The sequence below is a fragment of the Lachnellula hyalina genome, assembly GCF_007821495.1.
Source record: "Lachnellula hyalina strain CBS 185.66 chromosome Unknown contig00131, whole genome shotgun sequence".
NCBI lineage: Eukaryota > Fungi > Ascomycota > Leotiomycetes > Helotiales > Lachnaceae > Lachnellula > Lachnellula hyalina.
In genome coordinates, this window is record NW_022157245.1 from 65,536 (window position 1) to 86,110 (window position 20,575).

General features: G+C 44.5%; 6 protein-coding genes across 6 annotated transcripts; 3 read left to right on the forward strand and 3 right to left on the reverse strand.

Annotated features, from left to right (window-relative positions):
• Positions 1-267: 267 nt before the first annotated feature.
• On the reverse strand, positions 268-1,571 carry PDAT9_0 (Pisatin demethylase; the record flags this gene model as incomplete). The annotated part of the gene is made up of 4 exons (XM_031152265.1): positions 268-480; positions 550-684; positions 742-1,356; positions 1,422-1,571. The coding sequence occupies 4 exons, from the start codon at positions 1,569-1,571 to the stop codon at positions 268-270; spliced, it is 1,113 nt and encodes a 370-aa protein (XP_031003212.1).
• A 94-nt stretch (positions 1,572-1,665) lies between these two features.
• Positions 1,666-2,152, reverse strand: gsfF_0 (Cytochrome P450 monooxygenase; the record flags this gene model as incomplete). Its single annotated transcript, XM_031152266.1, has 2 exons — positions 1,666-1,847; positions 1,915-2,152. The coding sequence occupies 2 exons, from the start codon at positions 2,150-2,152 to the stop codon at positions 1,666-1,668; spliced, it is 420 nt and encodes a 139-aa protein (XP_031003208.1).
• Positions 2,153-4,306: 2,154 nt separating this feature from the next.
• vpl2_1 (Versatile peroxidase) lies at positions 4,307-5,540 on the forward strand (the record flags this gene model as incomplete). Its single annotated transcript, XM_031152267.1, has 2 exons — positions 4,307-4,933; positions 5,037-5,540. 2 exons carry the CDS (start codon positions 4,307-4,309, stop codon positions 5,538-5,540), a joined length of 1,131 nt encoding a protein of 376 aa, XP_031003213.1.
• Positions 5,541-5,858: 318 nt separating this feature from the next.
• On the reverse strand, positions 5,859-9,359 carry Daglb (Sn1-specific diacylglycerol lipase beta; the record flags this gene model as incomplete). Its single annotated transcript, XM_031152268.1, has 1 exon — positions 5,859-9,359. The coding sequence occupies one exon, from the start codon at positions 9,357-9,359 to the stop codon at positions 5,859-5,861; it is 3,501 nt and encodes a 1,166-aa protein (XP_031003211.1).
• Positions 9,360-10,068: 709 nt separating this feature from the next.
• On the forward strand, positions 10,069-12,576 carry het-6_27 (Heterokaryon incompatibility protein 6,OR allele; the record flags this gene model as incomplete). The annotated part of the gene is made up of 1 exon (XM_031152269.1): positions 10,069-12,576. One exon carries the CDS (start codon positions 10,069-10,071, stop codon positions 12,574-12,576), a length of 2,508 nt encoding a protein of 835 aa, XP_031003224.1.
• A 5,613-nt stretch (positions 12,577-18,189) lies between these two features.
• On the forward strand, positions 18,190-18,646 carry LHYA1_G007341 (uncharacterized protein; the record flags this gene model as incomplete). Its single annotated transcript, XM_031152270.1, has 2 exons — positions 18,190-18,443; positions 18,631-18,646. The coding sequence occupies 2 exons, from the start codon at positions 18,190-18,192 to the stop codon at positions 18,644-18,646; spliced, it is 270 nt and encodes an 89-aa protein (XP_031003225.1).
• Between the last annotated feature and the right edge of the window lie 1,929 nt (positions 18,647-20,575).

The window sequence follows — 20,575 nt, forward strand, 5'->3', positions numbered from 1 at the left end:
GCGGAAATTTGTAAGATTCAACACGACATTATACAGAAACAGAAACACCTAGCTGGTCTAGTTAGACAGAGCGAGAGGAGTGTGAGAACTACGCAGCTGAGACATTCGATTGAGTGGCTAGCTGTGGATGACAATACCCAAGAGGAAAACTTTGCGCGACTTTTTCCTCGAAGACATAACGAGACTTGCCAGTGTATCACGCTCCTGTACTCGTATTTTGACATGTCTTTGATACTGTTGGTGATAAGCCCCAACTCGTAATTTGGTCTACTTTTCTGCCGTGGTTTGCGAATTGCTATGCCTCTCGGAAACTTTGCAAAAGAAGCTCTGCTGCTTGACAAACCAAACGTTTCGCGTCTTGAGGTCGGCATCGGGATTGACGAGCTCAAAATCGAACTCCTGAACAAGCGTTGGGATGACCTTGCCGACCTCCATAAGACTGATATTCTTACCGATGCAAGTGCGGGAACCCATTCCGAACTGTATAGAGGTTTCTTAGAAGCAAGTCTTTTGGAGTGGATCTTTCAATTAGAGATAGTCAGAACTTACGGTAAAAAAATACCGGTCCATCCGGTTGTAGTTGTCTTTGTCCGTAAGCCACCGCTCCGGTCGGAAGAGCTCTGCATCATGCCCGAACACAGAAACGTTCATGTGTGCGACCCAAGTATTTATGCCCACAATTGCCTGCAAGGACAGTCAGAATACTTCTCTAGGGCTAAAAGTTTTGAAGAGAGAATATACCCCCTCCGGGAAGAAAGTTCCGGCAATAGTGGCTCCTCCTTTTGGTACGACACGCCCTAAGGGAAAGCCTGTAGCAGGATGGACACGTAACGCTTCCTTAATCACTGCTTGTAGATAAGGGCATGCCTGAGATTCCTTGAAAGTCACCGGGTTACTTAGTTCGCCATTTGCTTGCTTCTGCTCCAGCTCCTCCCGTAACTTCTGCAAGGCTTCCGGATGTTTACACAGATTATAGAGTACTGAGCTTAGACTGATGGACGTAGTATCCGACCCAGCACCAATGTTGGTGATGCATCCTGCAAAGAGGTCCTGGTCCGTGAAAGAGCTTGGATCCTTCTTGTGGAGGGCCAGGTATATGGAAAGGAAATCACCAGTCCCGTCCAACTCATGGGGGCTAGTCTCATCTTCTTTACGCTTGTCTATCTGCGCCTGCGTAAATTCAACCATGGAACCCCTTCCCTGGCGAGGGCTTAGTTTCTGCATCATGGAAGAGATAAATGGGTGCCATTCAGAGTAGACACCGACGTTGGCTGTGTAAGCAAGGTACGTATCTATAGCTGAGATAATCCCGCCGACATCCTTCCCTTCGTCAAGGAAGCCGAATCTTTTTCCAACCTAGTCAATATTAGCAATGGTTGTAACTAATGATTAGAAAAAGTTGGAGCGGTAGATTGGCCTACAGTTAGCTCTCCAACAACGTCAAAGGCGTAAAATTGCAGCCAGCGGGCCATATTCAACGTCTCATGAGTCTTTCCGAATTCTCGCAGTTTTTGAACGAAGACAGCAGAGCAGTCGTCCACGTACTTCTCCATGCGCAACAACGATGTCATTGAGTACGAGGACGCGACTTTGCGCCTCGTCGCTGCGTGGAAGGCTACATCTCGGGAACTGAACAGCGATGGAAAGTGAGGGTCGACCGGGCCGCTAGCATAATACCACGGTGACTGCAGGAGTCAGTCTCCCTGGAATGATGCTTAGGCCAAGCCTGATATCAGGTCGAGGTTGAAGACTTGCCTTGACGAACTGGCTTCCATGGCCGTAAATAACTTTCGCTGCCTCTGGGTCGTCGATGCTGAATTCATTATCGGCAATACGGACAATAGGACCTGCGCCGTATTAAAAACGTTACTGAGAATTCAATGCGAGAGATAGGTGCTTAGCGGAGACGCGTACCATATCTCTTGTGCAGGATAATATTGGTTTTCTCAAAGGAGGCTCTGCTGATCTCAAATAATTTCCATAGTCTTGAGAATTTGGCCCAAAATGGACCTGGTACATGTCGTAATGGCGTCCACCACGCCTTAACTACCAGGCGCCCCAGGAGTAGAAGGAGTGGGAAAAGAATAATCAACATTAGCTGAGGTGGCTTTGCAATTGCTGAAATTGAAGTCCATTGAGCAATATAAGTCATGACGGATAATTTTTCACTGTTGCTGATCTCTTGTTTTCGATATGTTATCAGTCATTGAATCTAGAATTGGTACTTGTATTTCAGATACTTGGATCTGCGTAGTGAAACCCCACCTTCTTGATCGTTACTCGAGTACCCCACATCATCGCAACCGCGCTGATTCTCACCTTTTCTACTATCCCTAGCCTTAACAATCTTGTAAAGCAGGGTTTTGATCAGATCTACCAATCAAGCAGTCAGATAATCCCTGACTTTGGTCTTAACAGGGAAACATGTAGACCAAAACCTTGGCTAAACCCTTGTTAAACCTTTGTAAAAAAGAACCCTGGTATACAAGATTATTATGTGGGGTATAGTAACAGAAACCCAATCCGGTTAGTACCCAAAACAACAGACTCCTTCAATCTCGAATTATACAGCTTCACTTTCTCATCCTGCGCAATAATATATATTTCATTAACAGGCATTCTTTCGAGGAGTTTTTTCAGTTGCTTATGAACTCAACGGGGTCTATAATCGGCGGATTGGAGTGGAATTTGGCCAGAATCCGACAAACCTTCCGTATCGTACATCGTATAAAATAACTCCATTTAGCGGGGTTGCGGGGAAGCGTTCAGCACCCCACACACATTATAGAGTATGTCTATGCGGGGGTCTTGGCAAATTTGCAGCAAACCAAGGGTGCGACATGATAGGCTAAGACGCGTGGACCTTTCTTGGGCACGTCTACAAGGGAACTGGTGCAAGATGGTCCGTCGTATAAGAGGCATCGCGAATCTGGATGCAATAGAGCTTCGATTCTGGCTCAGTATGTTTGATGCGGCGACTTGAATCTATGTGAGCCCAAAAGTGCACTATGGCGACTGTGACTGGTACGTTGGCGGCGGGGGAGAAAGTTACGCCAGCTATTTCTATCGATCTTCACTCTTCTCAGCTCCACCAGCCCTCTTGTGGCCGAAGGATGGAGACTCTGCTGAAGTGGGGCACGGCTCAGCTTCCTAATATCTCTTAATTGTTGGTCCCTGTGATCAATTGTGAATCGTCGTGAGCTGGCATACTGTCTGAAATACCCCTCGTCGTTATTTCCAATGGGCTCCTTTAACTACTTCATAACTCTTCAGAGTCGCCATTGATCGGTGAAGACCCGTCGACCGTGTGGAATGAACAGTTTCATCACCAAAATGAAGTCCCGAAGCCGCTTTCTTGCACCGTTGTCATTCTTGCCCTCTTGTCCGCTCGCAGGGGAATGGATCTAAAAAGCCCCAATGGAGAGACGGAAGAGACATTGCAGCGGATTTATCGAACTCGGCCTTCCTAATACGTATCCTTCCATTAATGACTTGAGCACCGGTGTATGTCTTCTGTCCTAGACTAAGTATATATTTCAAATGCTCTGCCATCGATGTTCTCTTTGGTAGTGTCTGCATCTTTTTGTTGCAGAGTGCATGCTGCATTGAACTTCGAACGGAGGGCATTGCGCCCCCCTGGAGTGAGCTTTTCCTTCTGCTCTCGTGCGGTGGGTCTGTTGCGCTGGTTGGGGTGTCTGTTTTGGGAATTAGTTTTCTGGGGTTGGAAGTTGAGACAACTTAATCGACCCCAATTCGAGGGTCAGAACACCACTACCTTGACTCTTTAGTCTATCCTCGAATCCTACAATTTATGTTGAGGGATTATTTACTCGCAGGATCTCAGCCAATATCTCAGCCTCTTGCTAAAAATGGACATTTGAATCATGTCTCGGATCCCAAAAGCAACAGTCATAGTGCTAACAGGCCCCAGAAAACACGTTTTGCGGCTCCCCTTTTCAATACGGCCCTTAGCATCTACTGTTTCTAGCTATGAGATGCAGCTTTCCTTCCTCCAAAAATCTGAAAAAGTCTGATATTAGGCCACAACGTCCAATTTGGTAGCGCCAAATCTCGCCCAATTTCTTGGAAGTACTGATTGAGAAAAATTTTCTGCGTTCGCTGTGTGACCTAAATCCTTTCAAAATTCTTCCCGCTGACATGCGTATTACCCCTTTCTGACTGCATTCGCTCTCGTGATATCGTATTTCTCATTTCTCTTATTTCGTCCTCCAAAAAGGATCACGATAAATAGTAACAATGGGGGTATTTGTTCAAACAAATTCTCATGACATTTCGTTAAGTGATAATGTATTTCCTTTCAAGTCTCCTGACCTACCTCCTATTTTCATCCATACCCTCCTTCGTCAACCCCTTCGCAATAAGACAAGACACCAACAACGATGGGGACAATACAGCCCGCACCCTAATAGGCGATCTTAAAACCGGCATCACAACCCCAGTCGGCCAATCCATAGCCAACATCCTCCTCGGCACCGAAGCCGCCCAATACCACCCCAACTCCACTACCACTTCCCCCGCACCCGCGCCTGGCACTTGCACCAAGTCCACAAACCCCTGCTGCATCTGGTACGAAATCTCTCACTCCCTCACGCGCGATTTCACCGGCCCAACAGGCCGGTGCAACGACATGGCGCGCGCGGCCATCCGCCTCGGTTTCCACGACGCTGGTACCTGGAGCCAGGCGCTCGCGGCTCAAGGCCAGGATTTCGGCGGCGCGGACGGCAGTTTTGTACTCTTTGGCGAAATTGAACGGCCCGAGAATAGGGGCCTGGAAAACGTAACGGCGTTTGCGAAATTGTATCATATGAGATTCCCGGTGGTGGGCATAGCGGATCTGGTGCAGTATATGGCTGTTCACGCTGTTGTGACATGTCCGTTGGGGCCGAGAATCAGGGCGTTTGTGGGGAGAAAGGTAAGTTTGAATGAATGATTTCTTTGTTGTGAGAGTATGTGGAGGAAAGGAAAGGAAAGGAAAGGAATGAGCAAGTGAAGTCTACTGATTCACGAGACTATAGGACGCAACGCGCGCCTCGCCCTCTAACCTCCTTCCCGACGTCTCCAGCCCCTCTTCCACCCTCCTCGCGCTCTTTGCCGACAAAACCATCACGCCCCACGACCTAACCGCCCTCCTCGGCGCACACTCCACATCCCGCCAATTCAAAACCTCCACCGCGCCAGCATCCAACATCGGACTTCCCCAAGACACCACGCCAGGCGTCTGGGACGTGCGTTTCTACAACGAGACGATACAGCCAGCTCCTGCTAAAGGGGTGTTTCGCTTTGATAGCGATGTGGTGATTTCGAGGGATAGTAGGTGTAATGATGAGTGGAATGCTTTTGTAGGCAATCAGAGCCATTGGAATGAGGATTATGCGGCGGCGTATGTGAGGCTGAGTCTCTTGGGCGTGAATAATATTAATCAATTGACGGAGTGCTCTGCTACGTTGCCCCGTGCTAGGACGGTGTTTCAAGGGAATGAGGCGCCTGGAATCTTCGAGCGTGGAAGTCGTTATCATTAATTTGGGTGAGGGGAGACTTTTGGTCTCTGGTGAGGTGTGTACGAATATGAGTAAATTTTGTTGATTTAGGTCGGTTGGCGTTCTCAGAGGGTTTGGATTCCAGCTAAGAAGCTTGGGATCTGGTGAATGATGTTTATTTCTCGTAGTGATCTACCGACAAGAGGAACTTGACGCATGTATATTTATCGTCTCTTTGCAATTTGGGCTCAGCCCACGTGATTTGATAGTTGCACACGGAGGACACCGACCCCTGATTTGAACCCTTTTTCATTGACATGACTTCTACACATTGCTGAACATTTCTATATGGTATAACCGTTAGCCCAAAACACCCCTGCCCAATGCCCCCAAACTAGTCTCATACCGCCCAGGACTATGATCCAACAACATGCTCCCTCCAAACCTCAACTCCCCAAACCTCTTCTCCACATCTCTCACATACCGCAACACAGCCCTAGTCGCCGGTGCCCCCAAACCCCCACTTCCCTCTCCCGCACCCCCTCTCACAAAAGCATCTCGCTTCAGCACCGGACAGCTCTCCACAACAAATACTTCTCCGGGCGGCACCAATTTCGCGCTCAACATCGCCGCCCGCAGCGTCTTCAGCGTAGCGTACGCCCATTCATCGTCATTTTCTTTCTCTATCCCCATTCCCTCCGGTTGTTTGTTTCCGGAATACCATTTATCCCGAAACGCCCCTGTCATGCCAGCCCAGACTCGGTTTCTGACCTCGCCTTTCGCGCCTGAGTCGTCAGTTTTGAAGGCTAGTGCACAGGCTTGTAGGTCGTGTAGGACGCCGAGGGAAAGATAGGGAACCAGGTCTTGATTATTGACAATGGTGGTTATAAGACCCCGCGTGGCGAGGCGGAGGGACGGGGAGAGGCATGCTGGAGGGCCGTAGGCATAGACGTGTATGGGGCGACCTGAAGGGAGGTGGATTGCTGAGGGCGCAGTGCCTTGCTTGCTTGTATCTGTGAGGAGAAGCTGTGGCGAAGATGAGTAGGATGAAGTGGATGTGAGGAATGCTGTCGATGAGGGGTCGGGAGACGGCTCAGAGATCATGATCGCGAGAAGTGCGGTGACTCCTCCACCGAGGGAGTGCCCGCACATTACAAGTCCGTAGTCGGGGAATTCTTCTAATGCTGCTGCGATGGTGGCTATTACTCGGCCGCCGCCACCATCTAGAAGACGGCGTGCTGAGGCGTGAATGCCTTTGTGGACGTTGTAGTCTCGTCCGCGCCAGGAAAGAGCATCATAATCACAGGTCATGTCTGCTAGAACATCTTCGAATCCCATTGTGCCTCGACAAGTCAGAATCACCGCTTTGGAGTCGTGATCTAATGAGACGAAGTGTACCATTGGTACACCGGTATTGGTATGCCCACTGGAATCTGTGCCACCCTGAGGATCGACGAAAGAGGAAAGAAGGATGGTGTCTGTCGGAAGTTGAGTGTGACTGGAAAAAGAATGATGCTCGTGATGGTGAGTCGTATCTATCTCTCTTGGACCAGCTGTAGAATTCGTAATTCCCATGACTCTTAAAAAGCTTGCACCGTAGGAAGCAGATGCAAAGCGTACAAATCTGGTAATATTTCGAACAATATGGTGCTGTGGAAACAGACCATCAACGGAACCTGTTCTCGCTAAGTTTTCCAGGGTTTCCGAATCTGCAAAGGCACTTCTTCTTGGATGAGATGCAAGAACAAGCGATGTGGCAGAGTTATTCGTCTTAAGTGTATATATACTTGGAACATGACTTTTAGACCTCCGATGATATGATCTAGGCCGTTGTTCAGCCGATAATTGAGACGGCACAATATTCTTTTCCGACCTGGTTCTTAGTACATTACTTTGAGCTCGAAGATGCGTCCTAAACGCCGTTGGTGATCCTGGCCGCGTGTCGGCTGAATGAATTGAATACGTATCGGTTTGCGACACTAGCGAGTCTCTGCGGTGTTCATGGATGGAGTAATAGCTCGCCCTAGAGGGGCTCCTTGGAGCATCGCTTTGTAAACCGAGGTCTCGAGATGAGAAATAGTTCGGATTGCCTCGTTGTGGGGGGCGGGGTGCATCACGAGCTGGAACGATGCTTGAATTGCGTTGTGGAATGGGTAAACTGGATTTCGGGGATGATGCAGCTGCATTGGACACTCCCCACGGAGGCTTTTGGCTGGGTTTGCTACGCGTGCTAGCTTCGGGAGCTGAATGGTCCTTGGTCCATAAGTTTGAGAGAGTACTTCCAGACCCTTTCTTTAGAGCCTGTCGGAATGAACCTTTCTTCTCGGACGATTTTGCTGGTGGTCGTGTCGAATCCGACTTCTGCACAGTGGGAGACTTCGTAGTTGCAGGTCTCTTGGGAGGCGGAATATCCGAACCACTGATTGACGAAGAGGCACTCATTGGTTTTCTGGAGCGCTTTTGGTTGGCCAGATTCTCAGTGCTTTTGCGGACTGGTATGGCTGACATCCTCGTGGCTTTGTCTTCGGTTTTTGGGGGCGGTGGAGGGTTTGGAAGATTCTTTGAGGTACTGGTCCTAGAAGGACGCCTTGATAACTCTGGAAGACCCTCTGAATCAGAGGAAAGTGGAGATACCGAGAATCCCGGGCTTTCAAGTTCCTTTGGAGGAACTTCTGGCGTTTCCACATCATCCTCAATTGCGTCCTCAATTAAACCTCTCGCTTCAACATTTATGTCTCGGAGTTTGTTCCGAACCGTTCGATACACGACTCGATATTTTGGGATCGAAAGACCAACTTTTGGTTCATTCGTCAGAACCCCACCATCAAAATCAACACCTCCCATGTGATGTGCATTCTCTTCCACAATTTCAACACCAGGGGGCGGAGATAGATCTAGAGGCTGGGCACTTGTGATCTCAACCGTAATTGTTTTCGTGGTGGTAGTCGAAGTGGTAATAGAAGCAGATGCATCTGCTGGTAGTGACTGCATGATCTTCTGTTTGAGATTGAATTCTGCCATATCTTCATCCGACTCATCCGTAGCCACTCCTCCCTGCTCGATTGCTCCTAATACGACATCACCACCAGTGGTCACGAAAGACACCGAATCTGGCCGTGTCAGACCCTCTCCAGAACTCTTTCTCTCTAAATTCCCCGCAACATCCGCTCTCCGACCATCATTGAGAATGACCACATCCCAAATAACTTCCTCGAACCTGCCTTCTCGACATTCTGCATCCGTCAACCCCCTACACCACCTCTGCAGCAGTGCCAAACCACAGATACCCAATAAAAGATCTGACACGGTCACTTTCTCCCCCTCCCTTCCAGTCGCCGGATTTTGAAATTCCCTCCTTATCAGAGTTACGATACTTGCAATTGCCCTGCTTGAGTCCGTACTCCCCAATATGCTGTCCAACGTAGCAAGTAGCTGTTGGCTCAAATCCGTGGCAGAATTCAGCGCCGCAGCACTGCAATAAAAGCCCGCACTTGCCACAAAAGATATATTTGTAATAGTCCTATGCAGCGTCGCAACACTTTTCTCCAAGATGCCCTCTGCCTCGGCCCTGCCTATCGCGCCCGTACTTCTTTCTGCGACATCGCGTCCAGACCGTATGAGGATGGATTCGATGAGCGCTCGGCTTAGTTCGAGGCCGGTGAGGGTTGTAACTCTTGCTCCGTCCAGCGCCAAACCGCCTATTAATGTGCCGAGTCGGAGGTAGAGGGAGCTGGATCTAGTTACCAGGCTTACAGCGTTCGCGATAGATGAGGGGAGGAGGGTCGAGGCAGAGGTTGAGGTAGAGGTAGAGGTCTGTTGGGCTACAAGAGCCTTTTGGGTTTCTTCTTCATCCTGGTCCATATTTGCTCTTTGTACGGATATTGGGTTCGTTGTATGCTTCTGCAGCGTAGAATTGATGTTCCATTCGGCTTGTATGGGTTGTGGACGTAGTAGGTAGAGATGGGTATATGGACAAAGACATAGACACGGGCATAGTAGGATGTGGCACTAGGGTTAGATGTCTGTTTTGTTGAGGCATGAGCATTATCTGGTGTTGATGTGGTATGTTATTGGATGTTTGACGTGTCGCGCGTCATGTCAAAGAAGCCTCGGCATGTGATAATGGCAGAGCCTCAAAATCTCCAAGAATTCGTTTTATTTAGCCATTGAACTTTACGAGACAATAAAGAACGGTTTACAGTAATTTCGTATATACAAACCACCAAACGCTTAAAACATTCATATTTTCCTAGCTATAATAGCATTAACAGCAGATACAGTAAGGATTCAGGGGTATTATTAACCGAATCTACCGGGTGATGAAGGAAATAATCGCCAACTCGTGCCCGATTTACAGTCATTGACGATGGTTTTGTATTAAATGGCTGTATGAAGTATATGAAGTTCCTACCTAGGTAAAGATGTAGTTGTTGGGTTCAAGAGAAAGTCATCACGTGAGCCACTGTGCCTCCTGCCCGCGTAAGTGAGCTTTTACTTGGTTACCTAGGCTCGCTAGGTCTAGGTACGCTACTTATATCGACGTGCAATGTTCACATCATTACTATAAATCATGGCTGACGGCGATAATGTACACGAGGCTTTGAACAACACCTTAGTTTCAGAAAATGTTCCTACAAAAGAAAATGACTGTGGAGAAAAGGAAGCGCCCTTCTTCGAGTACTCGCCTCTCAACATTGATACACAGGAGATGCGATTCCTGATCCTTAAACCTCATCACGGAAACACGAAAAGTCCCCTTGATTGCTCAATTTCGTCCGAACAACTCTCAAAATGCAAACCTTACACATACGTTATCAATACACGAGGTAATCCTCTTTCAACATTGGGACTTTTCATCGATGGCCACGCGAAACCCGTCACTAGGAATATTGTCATTTTTCTCGACCATATTCAGTCAAAAAATGATGCCGAGCGACTATGGTTCAGGGACGTTTGCTTGAATCATCAAGATCCGGAAGAAAAAGATCGATACTGGAATCAAGAATGGATGGACACGATGATCCAGCACGCAGAGAAAGTCATCGATCTTAGTGAAGTGATAGCTGGGCTTTGGGACAAAGGGGAACTCCCAAGACCATTTCCTCCAAAACCAAAAGACTGGAACAGAACAAGGGAGCCCAAGGGAACAAACCATCATCCTGTACCACTTCACATGCAAAAAGGCTGGGTTGAACCTCCTCCACCTCATGAGTATCTGCCTTTAGACTACGTTTGTGATGAATTCCGTCTCGTTACACTGTGGAAAGCAGACAACTATAACGATCCGCTGAGAGCTTCATTAGCATACTCAGTGATGCACAGCAATGTTACCTACCATTGCTTGTCATATAATTGGGGTCCTGGCGACGAGAAACCAACCTGTACGATCCTTCTTAATGGGCAGACGTTCATGATCCGTGAGAATCTAGATAGGGCTCTCCGAGAAATCCGGGACAACGTATACATGGTTGTTATCTGGATTGATGCAATCTGTATTGATCAAAACAATGTCTCTGAGCGAAATCGACAAATTCCTAGAATGCTTGAGATATACGATGCAGCCGAAGCTGTTATTAGCTGGGCTGGTGAAGGTGACGAGGCAAGTGACACAGCCATCGACTTCCTAAGCGAACTTCAGAGGCCAGTCTTGCATCTCAATAAAGATGGAAGTTGGGGCCCATATACAGTTAAAGAAGGCGACGAATGGAAAATCACCCCAATCCCTGATCTCCCACGCCGACTTGCTGCTCTTTATTGCTTCTTTTCAAGGCCATATTTCCGGCGAATCTGGGTGGTCCAAGAGCTCGCCGTCGCCAACTTGCCATCTCTATACTGTGGCAAGAAAAGAGCAGCTTGGAGGCAATTGGATATGGCCGCTTACCACCTGATAGCTATTCTAAATGGTGACAGAACTATGCCAGCTAAAATGATGGCCGTAAATCCCACATTAAACTCGATTTCTATCGAGGAAATCTCTTTCATTCGACGGATGTTCTATTTTCGACACCTCCGTTCCAAGAATGCTGATTCTATCTGGGGTCAAACGACTCAAAACGGTGTTAAAGACACTTCACCTGAGATTCTCGACGCTGCGGTTCTGTGTCGCGACTTCCAAAGCACTTCCCCGTATGACAAAGTTTTCTCCCTTTTAAATCTGGCAGAGGACTTCCAAGCAACGGACTTCATCCCTGATTATTCGAAGGGTCTTCCTCAAGCTTATCATGAGTTCGTAGTCGCGGTAGCTTGCAAGACAAAAAGTCTAGATATTATCTGCGCAGCTGAGCCTGTGAAATATTCTAAGTTGGACATGCCATCTTGGTGTCCAGATTGGACCACTCCAACCACGGTCAGCAGCCTCATTCGGCATGACCGCATTCCCGACATCTTCATGTCGGCAGTCACAGATATGTCCGGACCGATCTACAATACTTGCACTTCATCCGCATCAAGCCCACATTTCAACTTTAAAGGGCCAGTCCTCGAGGTAACTGGCATCATTCTCGATACCATCAAAATCGTCCAACAAAGCAGCGAGGACAATTTCATGAAATGGATGACCACAGCAGCTAATGAATGCCAAACAGAGGAAGAGAAGGACTTGCCGGCCACAGAAACCCCTTTCATGACCAAGTTCTGGTCCATGCTAGCAGGCGACTCGACAGGTGTGTGGTCCGTTGAAACCACCCTACGAGAAACATGGCCACCGGGAACTGAGGAGGCGGGAGGAAACCTTCCTTTCCGGCCTATCTGCATTAAAGAAGACATCACCAAACATCGCTTGCAGCACACCTCAACAGGAGTCTTCGACATTGTAACGAGAGGACGTGCTCTGATTATCACGGAGAACGGACTTATGGGTCTGGCACCATATTATGCTAAAGAAGGACAGAAATTAGCGATTCTGAATACATGCAGCGTCCCGGTTTTACTTGAGGAGAATCAGGATAGGACGTATGGGTTTAAGGGCAGTGTTTTTGTGCAGGGGTGGATGCAGGGTGAGATTCTCGAGGAGATGGGGTTAGATAGCGAGGAAGGCTGGCAGGTGCTTGACGAATGCGGGCGACTGAGAATTATTTAGATAATATTTTGAGTAGAAGAGAATCCAAGCACCCTGCCTGAAAAGAAGACTGTCCTATCGCTGAAAGATGACTGTGATTCCTGTGGTGTAGACCTAGCTAGTCTGTGGTGTATAGCGTCGCGACTTCTCCCTCAACGTAATTGTAGGATGTACTCCTAAGATTCAAAATCAAAATCAAAACGAAACATCATGACCAGAATTACAGAAAATGCGCAATTCTGAACTTCTCACAGCAAATAGTGGCATCTACTGGTACGAGGGGGGGCGCCTGCTTTTGTTCCCTCAATTCCGCCTTGACACCGCCACCAGAACTTAGACGCTGCAAGTCAAATACTAGGGTTCAAAAAAAGTCACCAAGAAACAATGTACGAGTTATTAATGGGCGTCAAGAGTGCTAAAGGAGAAAGAAGTAGCCGACTGTTTTCGAAGCTGCTTGTTTCCGGCTACTGGATATAGCAAGAGCGAAATGCCAGAAGCCAGACACTTATAAACGCAATGCTAATGTAACTAGAATTGCAGAAGAACTGACATTCTGTATTCAGAAACAAGACACTGTATTATTAATAATTTGAAAGGTATGGGGGACGTGAGATTTAAACATGGACAAAGATCTTAAAAAAAACATTTTCTTAACTGCGAATAGACTTGGATATACACAGAACGAAGGCAAAACGAAATACCGTGCGCCATGACTTCTCCAGATAGAAAAGATTATGACAATTTTAAGCTTAGGGCGGGAAGTTCTCTTCCGAAAGCCTGGGTAGAGAAAGAACCCCTAAGTGAAGCATGTCAACTAGTGCCTCGTAACTTCCGCATTTAGTCCAAATGACTCCAACGCCCTCAAGTTTTATGAGACGTGCCTGCTTGTTCATAATCCAATGTTGACGATTGCAAAGCAGGGCAGTCACAACTAAAGCAGTAGCAGAGGTATAAGAAGGGACTTTCTCCTCTCTCTTCCACAGAAACGCGACAACTCAACACAACACACAACCAAGAACGACAACGCATCCAGCTTATACCATTGTCAAATGCAAATTTCTCAGTCGTCATCAAACATCCAACCTCCTCAATGTGGCTCAGTTTATTACCACTCGATTCAAGGACCAAATCTGTGTGTGTTCATCATCGCTCACGAGTATGGTTGTTTGTTCCATCAGATCATCTCTCTCAGCTTCCCACTCTGTTCAAAATAACACAGAGTGGCTGATGGAAGTACGTGCAAGCTTGAGATTGTCCCCTCCCCCCACAGCGGTCCGACCTAAGCTGCGGGATTCTCGGGGAACTCTGCCACAACAATACGAACAAAGGTACGTGCAACTTCTCAAATGGCCCCACGCAGTCTGCCAACAGGTCATTCAATACCTGCATGGCTCCTAAAGAGGGCCGGCATCAAAACCCCATCACCCCACAAAACACCGTAAATTTTGGCCGTGATGGGGAACAGAGCACGTACAAGTCATCAGCTTTTAGGCTGATGCAACCAATAACAAATTCTAGGAATTCGAAGCCCCTCCCTCGGAGCTCAGGATATCATCACGGCTCTCTGGAAGCGGTCTCTATTCAAATCCCCACACATTCATCACTTCTCAGACCTCGAGACCCACAATACGAAGATACGCTCCAAAGCTCACGCAAACTGATAAAGAGATCACCATACAACCAGCCCACCACGCGCTCAAACATCTGCAATACCCCACAAAGTCCGGCATACTATGCCCATTCGGCGCAGAAGGGACACATTTGTGCTCATCCCTGTCCCACAACCAACAAACAATATCACAAAGCTCCACGATCTAGCCAAAAACGCAAAGCAAGCAACAGCAGAACGGAATATCTCACCTGATTCGAAAAAGGCATTCAAGCGACGTCTGGCACTGATGCAAGGTATGTCGTCTTCTCTGCTCACTTGGAATTTCAAAGCTAACATCAAACTCTTCAGCACACAGCATACATGAGTCCCACTACCCTGCCCAACATCGTGACATGAACTACGTCTTGGGGAATTGGAGCATCTTTCAACAACAAACATTTCGGACACTCTTTCGGGTGAATTCACTCTGTGATGGGATAATGAGGTTGCGGGATAGTCAGCGTGGAAATCAGAGATGGAGGAAGCATGGCAAAAGAGAGACCAGATGGAGCACGAGGCGATGGAACTTCCCATAGTCGATGAGGACTACTTGCGTGGTGGAACATTGTGAGGATGTTAAGGTGATAAGGCTTGTTTTATGATATGAGCAAGGGTTGGGCGGAATGGAATAATCAAAAGTTTTGAGGTTGGTAAGATTTTTGAAGGGAATTGTGGGATGGAAAGATGTGCTATATAGGTGTTTATGGGGGCTGGACTGGCGCTAAATTAATTCGGTACCAGAAAATAAACCTGAGTCGGAGTTTAATGAAACTAGCTATACTAGGTTCTACCTAGCCTTAGGAGCCACGCTTCTTTTTTCATCCTATGAATGTGATTTTTTATGCACATGTCTTGCATGATCAGGGATAGTTGGTGATCATTCTATATCCTTAAAGACTTCTAATGCAAGTTCCAATAACTTTTTTAATTCTCTTCAGGCGTACAGCCAACTTGCAGTTGAGGAGACATACCTATATATTATAGTATAAGGTGAAATAGAGTAATGAAGGCCTATTAGTATGCAGAATGGAATTAATAACTCTCTCTATTCCTTTCTTACTTTGCTGAAAATAGGAAATCTATAGCTATAGCTAGAATAAAGGAAACAAATAATTTAAGTTACTCTTAATATCTTGACTGAGAGGTAGGGCTAAGCCTAATGCCGACATAAAACACTTTATTTATCCTCTTAATTATAGGCTAAGATGATAGTTTTATAATAAATCTATTAATCCCCGTAGTGTTTTATAGCTGTCCTTATATAAGAAACCTTAGAAACTATTGCAGTTAATGGGACAAGAAGCATAATAATAAAACAGCTTATAAACCATAACAAGTCTTACGTAACACTAGATATATAGGTTCTAGGAAAAGTAAAAGAACAGGTAGTTGTTGGTACTTATAAATACAGCTTCTATCTGAAATCAATTTCATCACAAGACGACTGAAATATTCCAAGCAACATCACAGCAATGTGTCGTACACGCTATGTCAAGTTCACAAACTGCCACCACAAGGATCCTGGTTTGAACAAATCGTTTCACTGTGCGGATCATCCTTGCGGACAATGGGATATGATCAAAGAAGAGGTCCATACCTTCTGCCCGTCGTGTCTGGAACATCCACGCATGCTTCCGAAAGACCCTGAAATTGGAGCAATTACGGCTCTGCAGCTCCGCAGCGCCAACAATGAGCTTGTGTATAGGGCACAGCGAGTATTTGACCTGGCAGCGGAACCAGGAAAGGGATTCCGGACCTTTGATAAAGAAATGAATAACTTCATTCTTTCCAACGGGATCAATGAACCAGTCTATGATGCCTACAATATCCACGAGTTCTCGGGGAGACTTTGTGAATCCGATGAGGTGTTTATGCACTGCATTAATGACACTCTACGAAGCTATATCCAAGGGCCTGATACCCCAGATTTGACAGAGAACCAACATAGGCTGTATTATCAGGTTGTCGCTGCCATTGTCACGTTGTCAATGACTAAGAAGGAGAGTGATTTGCGAGAGGAATTGTCCAGACAGCTCGCCCTCGTGCGACATCTCAACACAATCTTAAGACCAGTACGGTCTCTTCGGGCGGTAGATGAGCTGAATTGTTCGAATTGTCTCGATCCTCTGGATCGGGGCTTTGAAGAACCGGTTAGACTGCCATGCAACCACGTCGTAGGGCGCGGTTGTATCGAGAATTGGATATGTGACTGGAAACCAGGCGAGCCACTCTGCATCTGTCTCCCGTGCCGAGATGATTTCAATCTTTTTACGCCGCTGGAACTCGCAGAAGGTATTCAAGTGACGGGTGAAGACGAAGTTCGTATGATTATCCAGCCGCCAGCCGGTTGGGGGATTAACTTGCTTCGAGCTGCGTGGGCAGGACTTGTGTGAGAAAGTCACACAATGGCACTTGGTAAGCTAGGCTGGTCCCAGATAAGCTGAGTCGTATTATTAATAAAAATCTATTAAATGGCGATAATACAAATTATGTGATAATAAGGTGATAATAAGGCAAGATGATGTTCTTACTAGACTAGTCCATTTCTTTCTTGGAAATGCAAACTCATTTGTGAAATGTGCTAGAGATAAAATAAGTTTAATAATTGATTAGAACCTAGTAATATGAGACGGATCAAAACAGCATCATTGCAGGATTGCCTACGGCTAACATCATAATTTCAGAGACTTGTCAGGTTAAAAACTGCACGGTTTTTATTAGCTGAAAAAGAGGTGTTAGGATATCCGATCCGCTCTAGGATCCTCCCTAACCTTTCTAGTCATGTGATCTAGCTCATATAACCTAGCTTAGTTAGTAAAGAGGCATAACCTCTTTATCTCTATAATACCACCTAAATGCTAAGTATTAATTAACTAGTATTAAGTCTATACTATATAGTAAAGAAGTAATCACATTCTAATATATCACTGCCTATAATACTAATACTAATTAGTAGTTATTCTTATAGAAGATATTATAAAATAGTAAGATTTAGAGAAGAGGTAAAGATATAATATAATAACTAAAGTAGATTAATAAGCGTTAAGTTTTTATACTAGAGAATAGTAATAATAGCTTATAGATCTCTAGTAACTAATTAGTTAATAAGGAGAGAAATAGATAGCACTATCTAATTTCTCTAGTAACTAATTAGTTAATAAGAAGATATTAATACTACTAGTTGCTAGTAATTTAAGAGCTATAGTAATTAATAGGTTAATAAGCAGCCGCGTCTATTATGCAGAATAATAGACTTTATAAGGCACTAGTAACTAATAGGTTAATAAGAACTATCTTATTAAAAAGCTTATTATTATTATAATTAAAATAAATTTTTAGTATACTTTATACTAAAAACACTATAAATTTTAACCTTAAGTTTATATATCTAAAGTCTAAAAATACTTTAAAAATAATAATACTAAATTTAACAAGTAGACGGCAAACTAGCTGCTGTTTTCAGCAGGTTTAGTCGCTGTTTTTTGCAGCCGACTTGCTAAAATCTCGCGCTGCTCTAACGCTCGCGTACCTAGCAGCTAAGGCGGCACGACCTAACAGGGCCCCAGCCGCCAGGTACGTGCAGAAACACTAAAAAAGAGCGAGGTCAAATTCGATAATCGGTTCTATGATTCTCGTTCTTATTTACTGGGAGCTTGTTAGGGAGCAGAAATGGCTGCCCTCCATCCCCTCGTGACTCAGGATGGCAGTTCTTATATTTATTCGTCCATCTTCCCTCCTTCTCCATCTTCCCTCCTCCATCTTCCCTCCTCCATCTTCCCTCCTCCATCTTCCCTCCTCCATCTTCCCTCCTCCATCTTCTTTCTAAACCATTTATACTTAACCACCTCTCGTTCCATTTCTCTCCACTCCCATCTGATACGATTCCTGGAGTAACAGGTTCCTCCTAATATTTTCTATTTCCTCTTCTGAATTGATCGTCATCGCCATCGCCGTCGTCATTTCCTTCGGCAGATCAAGCCAATATGCGGTGTCGCCAACCAACACCAAGCTCTTCCGACGACAGCGATGGGTCTGACATCGAGAGCTGCTTCGATGCAGATAAGCAAGAGGAGACCGACGCCGATACCGAGCCAACGGACGTTGATACCGATGTCGACGGAGACGACAAGGTAGATCTGCCAGATCTCGAGTCGATAGACATTGATACCGATATCGACGGGTGTGACGAGACGGATCTAGCGTGGATTACTAGAGAGGACAATACCTACCCGCCAGAGTACTACCTCGATTAAGAGAATAACTCTAACGAATCTAAGGATAAAGGTAAGGATTATAGTAATAGCAGTGTCCTCCTCCTTAATAGGATTAAGGTGCAATTCTATTAGTATATACTTTTACATCTGCCGTCTCTTGCTTATTTGCTAACTGACTTTCTTTAGAGGTACTATAAATATGTATAAAAGGATCCTGCCTAAATAATATAGGCTATCTCTTGCTATACTCTAAAAGCCTTCTTTAAGTGGATATTAAATTAGTGTTAAGGTAAAAGTTAGAGGCAGCTTATAGGTATTAAGTTAGCTAGCACTCTTAGGATATATTAGAAAGTCTTCTAGCTTATCTATAAGCAGGCGATAGGTAAGAAAATCCTAAGTAAAATAAACCGCTATATATATCAAGTAAGTAGTGTTACCTATTAGCCTGCTAAATCTTATCTGAATTACTTTAGAGTAGAAGCTAATTAAACGCTTATATCTTTTTTAAGTCTTAAGAAAACTAGTAAAGAAGCACTACCTAATAATAGAGAAGTGTAAGAAGATAGCAATATATATTAAAGATCTTATAAGTATTCTTTAAACTAACTTAATTATAATAAAGAAGAAATATATATATAGCTGGCACTATATCTAACTTACTCTCTTTTACTACTTAGCTGCCTTCTCTAGGAACCGACCTTTAGTAGTATTAAACCTCTACTACTATTATATTATTATAACTCTACTTTAAGATCCTAATAGTAGACTCTATTAGATTCTAATTAAATTTACATACGAATTTATAAATAGTATCTTGGCATAAAAGATATATAAGTTACTTGTAACTCTTATTTTCCTTTATCTTTTTAGGTTCTACTATACGACGCGTTAGCTTATAGAGAAGCTAGGAATACGTTTCTACTTCCTAAGATTATCTTTAATCTGTCTCTAGTTCTTAGTTCGCATATTACTCTACTTAGTCTCCTTTTTACTAATAAAGCATTTCTAGCTCTAAATCTTATATCTGCTAAGAAAATCAGCGGATTAGATATCCGGCCTAGCTATAAGCAATTGCCCTTATATCTAAAGCTAGAGATAGCTAATATCCTAGTCTTCTGCAAGTCTATTAATATGTTATATAAGTAAGAGATCTTGCTAGACTAGTAGTTGCTATACTTTACTCTCTTACTATAGATAAAGAAACTTGGTATGCTTATAGGGTTCCTATAGATTATATGCCTATATAGTCTCTAATATAATATAAGCAATGCATTTAACTAGAGTGGTTTATTTCTTATACCCTTTAGCATCCCTCTTCTGCTATAGAGACCTGCTAACTATAGATAGCTAAGTGATATAAGCGATGTGCTCTAGAATGTTACAGGTGAGTCATGTATATATAGAGGCTCAATATAGTATTTAACAAGTTTGATAAAAGAGAGAGAAGAATCTTTATCTAGATCTAAAGAAAAGTAAGCGCTCTCTAGTTAAGGCTTAGTAAGCTAAGCATAGATATAGCCTATGCTTTACTTCTAGAGCTTGCCTCTTATATTACTCTCCTCTCTTTACTTATTTGCAAGTAGCAAATAATCTATTAGAAACTATATAATATAGTAGAAACTATAGTAGCAAATAATCTAAATCCACGGATATTATATTACTATTCTTCTTATAAACTACTTAGGCTCCACTAGATTTTAGATATAGTCTATCTACTTAGTAAAGCCCTCTAGTTCTTATTCTTGCTATTACTTCTATTTAGTTATACTATTTACTCTTATAGTATTATAAATCTGTAAATAATAGAGTAAATAGCTATTTACTCTATAGTATTATAAATCTGTAAATAATAAAGTAAATAGTTAATAACAAGCAACTATAAGATCTCTCTTTCTACTTATTTTTAAACTCTTCTTTTATATTACTAATACTACTACTACTAAAGTAAGTATAGTATACTATATAGAGCACTTAAGTGCTTAAGATCCCTTCTACTCTTTTTCTATAGACTCTATATAATACTAATTAGAGTTAGATATTCTTAATTATCTACTATATTAGCTGCGCTCTTATAGAAGTTAACTATATTAACTAAAATATAAGTCGGCTTCTAATCGATTTCTATTAGGCTCTACTAAGTCTATATAGTCTAACT